Here is a 10506-nt window from a genome sequence, read left to right as displayed (position 1 = left end):
AATGCCTGGAGTTCGTCAAAATCGCTCTCGACAGGGTTTACGTTTGAAGCTCTAGCGACGAAACTACTGGGAGTAGGGAAACGTTATGCACCATTTTAGAAAGCACATTGGCAGGGCTAAATCATTTGTCAAATAAGTATTTTGAAATTCTAAAAAAATGAGTGATTCTTTGGGAAGGTTCCACACAACATCATTACACGCGTTGCTGATAATCTTCTTGGTGCAAGGGTGGTGGTGCTCACATTCGTCGTTGTTTAATGTTATCCTTCCTCCTTTTATTAGCCAATATTTTTGCCTTTGGTTTCCTCAACAAAGATGAGCGTGAAAGCCACGGCTAGGCAGCTGGAGGCGCTGTAAAACCAGTAGAGGCCGGGGTGGGTGAGCGCGTCCTGCATTGGACTGTACACTTGCAGCACCAGGAAGGAGAACAGCATCGCAGCGGAGTAGCAGATCGAAAAGGTCTAGAAAAGATAGAGGAAATGAGGAAAGAATGCAGTAATAGATTGACGTAATTAATTTACACCACAATTACAAAATATGAAAGTATTTCGATCATGAATGAAGTCCGAATTTTTCTGAAAAGTAACACCTACCTGACTACGAATACTTGTGGGGAAGTACTCGGCAGCGAGGCAGTAGGGTACAGGATGGGCTCCTAAGAAGATTCCGAACACCGCCGTCACCACACAGAGAAGCGGCACCCACCCAAGGCTGCGCGAAGGAATAGGGTAGATCAGTAAAACGTCACTATACATACAAAATCTTTTTAAAGTTCATGGTATCTGAATCTCCTTCGTGGATTTCTATTGTTTACTTAAGCTACAAACTCGCTGTACGGTGTACTAAGGCTCTTCTCTGTCAAGCTCAGGCCTGCCAGGCTGAGGTTCGAGCCTAAAGCCTGAGCCTGAGCTCAGAGTGACTACCTTCCCCCTTAAGCAAGGGGGATTGGGGATATAGTGTGTGAAGGTCCCAGCAGTACCCATAGATAGGTTTTCGAACTCCAAAACTCTCCCCGAGAGGATGCTGGCAAGCACTCACGTGTTGAGCACGGAATCCAATCGTGGTGAATACCCCCCCCCCCCCCCCCACACACACACACACACACATATTCACACTTCATTTAGGACCCATCATAATACGCTGTCAGTAATCACCTCCTCTCGGAAGCAGAACACAAAAGTCAAAGACTAAACTATACCGTATATTTTTTCGTGATCAAAAAGGTACCCAGCCACTGATCTCTTATCTCCAACATTTAGTATTTATCTAATATTTTTGCTTTTTTTCGTATAGGTACTTAACGAAGACATTTCACCTAATCCATGTTGCAAATAAAAAATCTTTCCTGGTGATATAGCAAAACTTACCTTGAAAACGAGGTGTTCTCGTCTGGTGCCCCCTCTGCCAGGTAGACATAGGTCCCGAGCATGACCAAGGAGGCAGACGCGATCGCATGTGAGGCAACCAGGCAAGATCGGCGGCCCATTCGATCCACTAAGAAAATGGACACCATCGTTCCTGCAAGTCTCACAGCTGTCACGAGAACGGTGCCCATGTCTGGGTCCCAGGGAGCTCCCACCTTCTCCAAGATCCGGGCAGTGTGAACAATAAACACATAGTTACCACAGAAGTGCTGGAAAGCGAATAACATCACTACTACAGCCAATCGCTTGGCCGTGCGCCGGTTTAGAATCTTTTTCCAGTCAGTCGTTTGGGAGGAATTCTTCATTTCTAGCATCTGTATTTCTGATTGCAGATTTGCATAAGGACCCCGCAGTCTTCTCAAAGTTCTTACTGCTTCAAGTCTCTTCCCACGTACCAACAAGATGGCGGGAGACTTGGGTAAGAAGAAAGTTCCAATCAATAGAATAATTGGAGGAATGGCACACACCAGGGCTAAGTGGTACCAATGTAGCACACAGCCGACGCCTACGACAAAGAGACCTCCCAACACTATGGCCAAAGTGCACACTGTTGTCATGGCGCCTCGAACCGATGTGTCAGCCACTTCCACCACATAAAGAGTTCCTGCCGCAGAAGAACTCCCGCTGCCGAATCCTTGCAGCAGTCTAGTGTGGAAAACTTAAATAGGTTAAAGCCATTCATTTGGTATTATAATTGTACGTAACCACATAATATGATGTTTCACGATAGCAGAATTACCACTCGTGTATGATATGGTTTAAGTTGCTGACGTTCGATTGAGGTGCAAGTAAAGAGTTCATCACCGCGTACAAAAGGGTGATAAGAACAAAGATCTTTGTTATGATAGTACACTTGAGAACATACCTCGCCCCAAGCATAACGTAGACGTTAGTAGAAAGGGAAAGTGCAATAGAGCCCACAAGAAGAGGAATAGCTGTAAATTGCAAGCATAATCGCCGTCCAAGTCGCGTCCCCACCGCACCGACACACCACGCTCCCAGGAGGCACCCCAGGGACACAAGGCTCCCTGCAAAGAGGTGATAATTATGAGCAGTGGTTAAGGGCTGAAAAGAAATGTATGTTTGAAAAATTATAATGAATCCTGAAAGAGTAGCGTTCTTTTTTTCCTTTTGTCTCTCCTAAGCTTTGCATGAAATAAGCTAAATATTCAACATATTATCTTCTGGCATTTGACAGGCTGTCTTACCAGAAATTAAGGTAATTAATGGGGAAAAAACATGGCATTGTGAATGAATTTTGGAGATGGATTAAGCAGCAGCTACACGGCAAGACGCAGGAGGGTCAGATTAATTGTTGAAATGAAATTATGTTAGTGTCACTTATGTCCCTCAGGGGTCGGTTTTGGCCCGGTTGCATTTACCATGTACATCAGCGACTTGATTACGGTACAACAGTAACCTTAGCAAATTTATCGAAGAAACCAGGATAGGCAGAATAATTAGATGAACCATGTTACATGCAGATAACTTAGCTGGCTAATGACTATTTGAGAGAGTTTAATTCCCTGACTGAGTGGTTAGCGTGCCGGTGGAGGAAGTGGGTTCGAGTCTTGGACGCCGCCACAGCTGGAACTTTGATTATACCATTCATTCTGGTACCATAAAAAAAATGTTTATGGAGTTATAGCAAAGAATGCCTAATGTTATCAGAAGACCAAACAGCTAACAGCACTCTGAAATTTTAGCAGCATAAATTAAATACTTTGGCAAAGTATTGATGCACGCTGCTATATATATAGATCTATATATATATATATATATATATATATATATATATATATATATATATATAGATAGATAGATAGATAGATAGATAGATAGATAGATAGATAGATAGATAGATAGATAGATAGATAGATAGATAGATATAGATATATATATAGATATAGATATAGATATAGATATATATATATATATATATATATATATATATATATATATATATATATATATATATATATATATATATATATATACATATACCGTCTGAAGGGGCAAAAGTAGCCATATGCGGTAAACATGGCCATTGTGTTTGTTACATACCTAATTATTTTTGTCAACAAAATAAAAGGATTTATAATGACAAGTTTCTGAACCGAAACAGATGTTTGTCTGGAAGGCGGCCGTTACCTGTCATGTCCTTTTGAGCTGCGGTGAGGGTGATATCCGTGCCGAGCCAGGTACTGTTGTTGACGGCGATGTCTGAGAGGGCCGGAGAAGGCCAGGAAGTATTGGAGCCAGGAAAACTGAGACATCGAGGCCGCGATCACAAAGCCGAGCTACAAGACAGTTGTTGCCTAGAGTTAAGAAGGATCATTGTTTATGCTCTAAAGTGAGCAAGATAGTGACGATGTACGGTGATTATTGGCGGAGTTGAGGGATGTGTACAGATGTAATGACACACACACACACACACACACACACACACACACACACACACACACACACACTACGTATGTCGTATCAACTTTCAGATGGCTAAGGCCCAAAGACACTAACTAGTTAGCCGACGAAGAAAAAACTAACCAGCAGTGTAGAGTATGGGCTGCAAGTGTTGGTTGCCGCTAAGACTCACCTGCTTCAGGAGTCGCAACCGCCGTTCAGTCGCTGATTCGCGTCCCTTGACTGGCAGCATCTCGGCACCTAAGTAAGATATGGATAGAAACACCATTTTTTCACAATATATATTTTTTTTAAATAAATGAGCACACACACACACACACACACACACTCGTCATTAGTCACAACGATCATAATTATAAAAAAAAAAAAATTAAATATTAAACTAAATAGAAAGTGGTGAACGCAGCATCTGTAGACCCACTGGCGACAGATTATTTTTCAGCCAAATCTCACGTCTTCAGTGTCCAACACCATGCAGCAAGAGTTGCAAAAATTCCTACCATGTTCTCAGGTATACAATACGGGAAAAGTTATTTTGGGAGTATAGCCAGTCTTAATCGCCATAATAAAGGAGGTGTGTGTGTGTGTGTGTGTGTGTGTGTGTGTGTGTGTGTGTGTGTGTGTGTGTGTGTGTGTGTTTGATTCACCACGGCCTTGATCACGTGCTGGACTCGTGATCGCCAGCAAGTACCCTTCCAATTAGACTAAGCTCATTATAGTCGATCTCCGAGTACTGGAAGAGTCTTCACACATCATACACACCCTCCTTGCTCAAAGGGGGGAGAGGGCAGTAACTGCTCCTAATCAGGAAATAAAACTCGGCCTGAGCGGGGCTCGAACCTCAACCTGCTAGGCCGGAGCCTGACAGTGTGTGTGTGTGTGTGTGTGTGTGTGTTTCACCACGGCCTGATCACGAGTTAGACTCGCAATCGCCAGCAAGTACCCTTACGATTTGAGCAAGGCTCTTATGTAGATCTCTGGGTAGCGCTCTACCGATTGAGCCACCGGAGCGTGTGTGTGTGTGTGTGTGTGTGTGTGTGTGTGTGTGTGTGTGTGTGTGTGTGTGTGTGTGTGTGTAATATCGACTGATACCTTTTAATATCTGAGGCAATGAGTGGTCACATATTCAGTGTTCATGATCTATCCCCATGCAACATAAGGCCATTGACTCGAAATTTATACCGCATGCTTTAATGCTTTTTTGTAGTATATATTGGAATGGCTGTTTACTTAACAGCTTAGTAATTGTAAAGTTGGGGGCATACGCTGTAACTGTGCGTGGCTTCGGTGCTCATCTCCGTCGCCTGTGTGGTGGGTAAGAATCCACTACCTAGGGACACCTGGCAGGTGTGACATCCGAGTTATTACAGTATGCCTTCTCCAGGTTTCTCCAGGCGCCATTTGTCGGTCAGCCCGAAAGATAGGATGAGCAGTTGGGTGAGTCACACGCCGACTGCCTGGGCCGGAATTCGAACCCGGGCCTGAGGATTATAGGGTTATCGGCATGTTCATGAACCACTTCACCACGGAGGCGTTAGCAGTAGCTAAAGGGAGCACAGTAAGCCTCACTCGCTAGTAATAATAATGATGCTAACGGTCAAAGAAAGACAGGTTGAGTATACCCCATCCAGGACTCAACCGCAGCAGGCTGTGGTTCGGGTCCTGGCGGGGAAAGTTGGAAAGTTTCGTTTAGTCGGCGCAGGTCATATGCCGGAGAGAGACAGAAGGGCAAGGAATTATAGGAGAAGGGAACAGATCCCAGGAGACGGGACACAACCCCCCCCCCCCCCCGATATACCTGGTACCCATTCACTGCTGGGTGGACAGGGGCGTAGGGTATCGGAAAAGCCGTCCAAATTTTTCCACTCCGCCTGGGAATCGAACCCGGGCTCTCTCGGTTGTGAGCCGAAGCCCCTGTCCTGGCGGGGGTATAATCGATTATGTTAATAATAATAATAATAATAATAATAATAATAATAATAATAATAATAATAATAATAATAATGATAATAATGTTAAAACATTTTCGACAAGTTGAGTGAAGGAAGAGGAACTTAAGTCAGTTCCCCGGAAGAAGCGAAAGCGAAACTAGTCGGGAATAAAACTCATCTCAAACACACCCGTGTTTCCTTCCTCCTCCTTCACTCAGTGATAATAATAATAATAATAATAATAATAATAATAATAATAATAATAATGATAATAATAATAATAATAAGAAGAAGAAGAAGAAAAATAATAATAAGAAGAATACCTATAATTATAATAATAATAATTGTTAATATCATTACTAATATTATTATTATTGTATCATCATCATACATTGGAAGCTTTCTTCTTTGTAAATAGTTTGACAGTAAGAAATATCACTGAGTGTTTCTGTTGCAGAACTCATCGGGCAACATTCAGCGCGGGCGGGCAATACAGAACACTAATAAGTAGTAAGTAATTAGTAACAACAAAGTTTTGTCACTCGTGAGGCCTTTTCTCTAACCTCGGCTCTTTATTTCCCTAACAAATCTAATCCGGTAAGTATTGCTCCCATATGCCACCCATTCCTGAACAGGTTAATCCTGTTATCACAATATATATTTTGAACTGATAAAATTTTGTCTTAAAGAAACGTACCGTGACTATCGTTTTCAAACTCTTCAAAATCTTCAGGTGGAGACGCCATCCTGCTCCCTTGGATTCGTACGATGCTCATCCCGCGTGAGCAAGACAACCTCTGGGGACAGCGGCGTGCTGACTCTCCGCGGTAGCTCTCAAGAACACCACCTGCGGGTGAGCAAGGTCAGATGAAAACCGGTCCATATATATATGTGTGTGTGTGTGTGTGTGTGTGTGTGTGTGTGTGGAAAAGTAGTAGCATTAGGCTTAGGGTAGGGAGCGGACGCTGAAAACATAATGCTATCAGTCTCATATGGAAGTAGATGGGTACAGTGTTCCGTGGTCAGATGTATACTAGTCCAGCCAAATTAGACGAAAAGAGGCCACATAGGGGAAAAAATAATAAGTTATTTTTTTATATTTGGTAGAAAGACTCCTCAAGGGTCACAAAACAAAGATCTAAAGAGTTCCCCTCCGTCAGATGGGTGCAACCCCCTTTTTTGGGGGACCCCCCCCCTTCGGAGGGTACAATTCCCCATATTCATTTTTTTTTCTCCAAAGAGGTGCATCGTACGGATAAAAGGTATAGGGCCCAAAGAAATAAAAAAATAAAAAAATTCTGCACAAATTCATCTTTGTCTTTTATCTCTAAATATTATAGTTTTTGCAAATATTATAGTTTTGCGCAAATAAGCCCGATCCTCTTTCATTTGGTATCCTTGTTTTCTTCTATATTATTTTTGCTTTTCGGAAACAAACCGGAAAGTAGAAGACTCGTTTTACTGTAAGTAAAAAATAAATCCTGAGTTCTTACAGTTCTTGATGGAGTTTTGCACTTTATTCCTACCATTGAATGAAATATTCCTTTGCCAGTCAAGGTTTGAGTGTTAAAGTCTGCATTATCAAAAATATACTGACAAAATGAATCTCCTTCAACATCTGGTTTCCAAGAAGTTGTAGCAGATGACTCAAACAATGTGACATCATTATAGCCTGAACAATATCCAAAGTTCGATACTGTGTTGACAATGGTGCTAGAGCCAGTTTTCAGAAATAAATACACAGCCAAACCAAGCAATAAGCAGGACAAAAATTATCGTGGACGAGTTGCAGCAATTACTGCATGGGCAATTGCTGTACACTTCTTTTCTGGTTTTCCCTTTTCACTCTTTTTGTCTTTTTGAATGACTAGTTCTAAAAAGGCACGCAATGTCTCAGGGACTACATCTTCTGCATTCTACATAAAGTCCGTAATATCTGGATATAATCTGTGATATTGTAAGGACTTGTTCTAATATCCTCACGAATTACTGTTGCTGCAGTTTTTACAATTCTTAATCTTTCATCTCTCTCTCTCTCTCTCTCTCTCTCTCTCTCTCTCTCTCTCTCTCTCTCTCTCTCTCTCTCTCTCTCTCTCTCTCTGTGTACCATGTATTGATCAATTGTAGTCCAGAACCACGGATCTTTGGATTCTTTTTAGGAGCAGCGAGTAGCGGGCTTTTTTTTATTAATGTTTACTTTTTTGTGCCCTTGAGCTGTCTCCTTTGCTGTAAAAAAAAAAAAAAAAAAAAAAAAACTACTGTTGGTCTTTTCTTCATAAGAAAGAACATCTCCATCTCCATTTGTGTTCATTAATCTATTTTTCAATGTTTTCTCTGTTACAGATGAACTTTCTGGCATATTTTCTTCAAGATTTCTTATTAATCATGTAAAGTGAATTAACAGTCCTCTGAATCGCCAATGCACCTACACACTTTTTCAAAAGCACTGTCAATATGCTCATCCTTTGGACGTCCTCTTTGTAAAGATGATGATGTCGTGCACACTTCATGATAACGTGATTCTTCAGCAACAAGACATAAGACACTGTTAACTCGTTTGAATACTTTCTCACCCCATTCATCTTTTCTTTGTTTAGCAAAGTCTGAAATTTTCTTCAAATGCAGAACTCTAACTTCCCAAATTGTTCTGTGTTTGTGCACATTCCTTTTCTTTTCTAATGCAATATCACATATATCACCACAGAACAACCATTTGCTTTTGAAGTAAAAATTTTCTTGTGATCTCATGGTCTGCTGTGTTTCTTGTGAATTTTCTCTTTTCATTTTTACATCTCTGGCTATATTCTTCTCTTTTAGGTACTCACGTCTACATATTTTATGCACGTCAACAGTGTCAACTTTCTGTAGCATTTCAAAATTACCGTCATTTTGGATTTTACTAACACGTCTTAAATTATGGATACCATCTTTCACTTTCACAGTTTCACCTTCACTTAATGTCTTATGGCAGCAAAAACACATCTCGTTTCTTGAGGCCATGGTAAATATTTAATTTCATACACTTCTGCAAATAATTTCAGTCTCCTCTAAAAAAAAAAAAAAAATCACCTATGTTAATCACATATTAAGATAGAAATATGCACGGTATTATTTTATTTACAAGTTCTTTTAATATGAATTTAATAGTAAAGCTTATGATGTAAAAGAAATCGAGATATATCCATATCGATTTCTTTTCTGTGGATTTACAGTTTCTTCTGTTAGTTTCTTTTGCGTCATTCTTTTAATATTTTGAGCAAAACAAGGATACCAAATGAAAGAGGAATCTTCATGGAACAATGTCATCTATATTGTAGATTTTGAAGACAAATTAGTTGTTTAAGAGTTATTAAATGAAATGTAAGGGCGAAATGCATTATTTTACATATAGGCCAGTGGTTCCCAACCTTTTGTCTGCCGTTTCCGCCTTCATACAGTTCAACTATCCGAATTTCCCCCTTCATGTGGACAGGGAAAAAAGTAGCAAAAACACGAAATTCACTTGCCTAATAACACAAATAACATAATAATCAAATAGTAGCCCCCCCCAAAAAATTGCTAAATAACACAATGCCCCGTTTCCGTCGGAAACTCCCTCCAAGGGGGTGGCCATGACAGCAGAGTCTCCAGTTTTCCCTCTCCAAACAAACATTTCTCGCACATCTAATTAATTAAATCCTCGCGTCCCTCTTTCACCCCTCTCTTTCATGTATTCCTCAACTCTATCCTCCCAACTCACTGGGGGTCTTCCTATTACATCTGTCCCCTTGATATTACTCATATAGATTCAATAGTCAATAGCCGCATTCTGCTATTTTTTTTCAGTCAACTAATTGCTATAATAGTAATTAATATTTCCCTCAGGTTAAATTTCCCCCCTGGAATCCTCAAATTTCCCCCTTGGGGGAAATTTTTCCCAGGTTGGGAAATGCTGATATAGGCGAAAATGCGTCTCCTATTTTCGGGCTTATTTGCGCAAAAAACTATAATATTTAGAGATAAAAGACATAGAGATGAACTTGTGCATAATTTAATGTTTTATTTCTTTAGTCCCTATATACCTTTTATCTGTGCGATGCACCGCTTTGGAGGAAAAACAGTTTATATGGAGAATTGTACCCTCCAAAGGGAGGGGGTGGGGGAGTTCCCCAGAAAAGGGGGTTGCACCCATCTGAGGGATGGAAACTGTCCCAAATCTGCAAAGTCTGCCAAATATAAGAAAAAAAAAAAAAACATTGGTTTTTCCCCCAAAAATGCTAATTTTCCTGGACTATACTGCGAGGAACGGCTGGTGAGGCAGAGGTACATACGTTAGCAGAATAAAATACTCATTTGAGGCGACGCAGACATCATGTCCCCAAGTCTGTCCGTTTCAGTTCACTTCACGGCAATTACGTACCCCTACCTCCCCCACTTCCTTCTCACATTCCTGCTGCCTCAACACACACACACACACACACACGTACACACCGTAGTGCAGACGGGGCTCTGTAGTAGCTATATAGTGCTCGCCTGAGTCGCCTCACAACCGAGAGGTCCCTGGTGCTGCTCCTAGGTGGAGTGGAGATCATATGGGCAATCTCCATAATCCGTGATGCCCCTTGTCCACAGTGTTGCAACTCCTTGGGATGTTTTTCCCCAAATCGGTTAGTAAAACGAGGCTCCGTGAGGGGTGTCAAGAAAGAAAGCTATTTTGTGGGATTCTTTGGGGAACTGGGATCGTTTAG

At 41.2% G+C, this 10506-nt stretch overlaps 1 protein-coding gene across 1 annotated transcript; it reads right to left on the bottom strand.

Annotated features, from left to right (window-relative positions):
• LOC126989301 (facilitated trehalose transporter Tret1-2 homolog) lies at positions 1-8289 on the bottom strand. Its single transcript, XM_050847933.1, has 7 exons — positions 8163-8289; positions 6497-6626; positions 3576-3691; positions 2290-2452; positions 1368-2069; positions 594-711; positions 1-461 (listed from the first exon to the last, which is right to left on the bottom strand). Exons 1-7 carry the CDS (start codon positions 8287-8289, stop codon positions 279-281), a joined length of 1539 nt encoding a protein of 512 aa, XP_050703890.1. The 3' UTR covers positions 1-278.
• Positions 8290-10506: the final 2217 nt, after the last annotated feature.

This window comes from Eriocheir sinensis, unplaced genomic scaffold, assembly GCF_024679095.1.
Source record: "Eriocheir sinensis breed Jianghai 21 unplaced genomic scaffold, ASM2467909v1 Scaffold1129, whole genome shotgun sequence".
Lineage (NCBI taxonomy): Eukaryota > Metazoa > Arthropoda > Malacostraca > Decapoda > Varunidae > Eriocheir > Eriocheir sinensis.
Note: the sequence above shows the minus strand (reverse complement) of the source record. Positions and strands in the feature narration are given on the sequence as shown.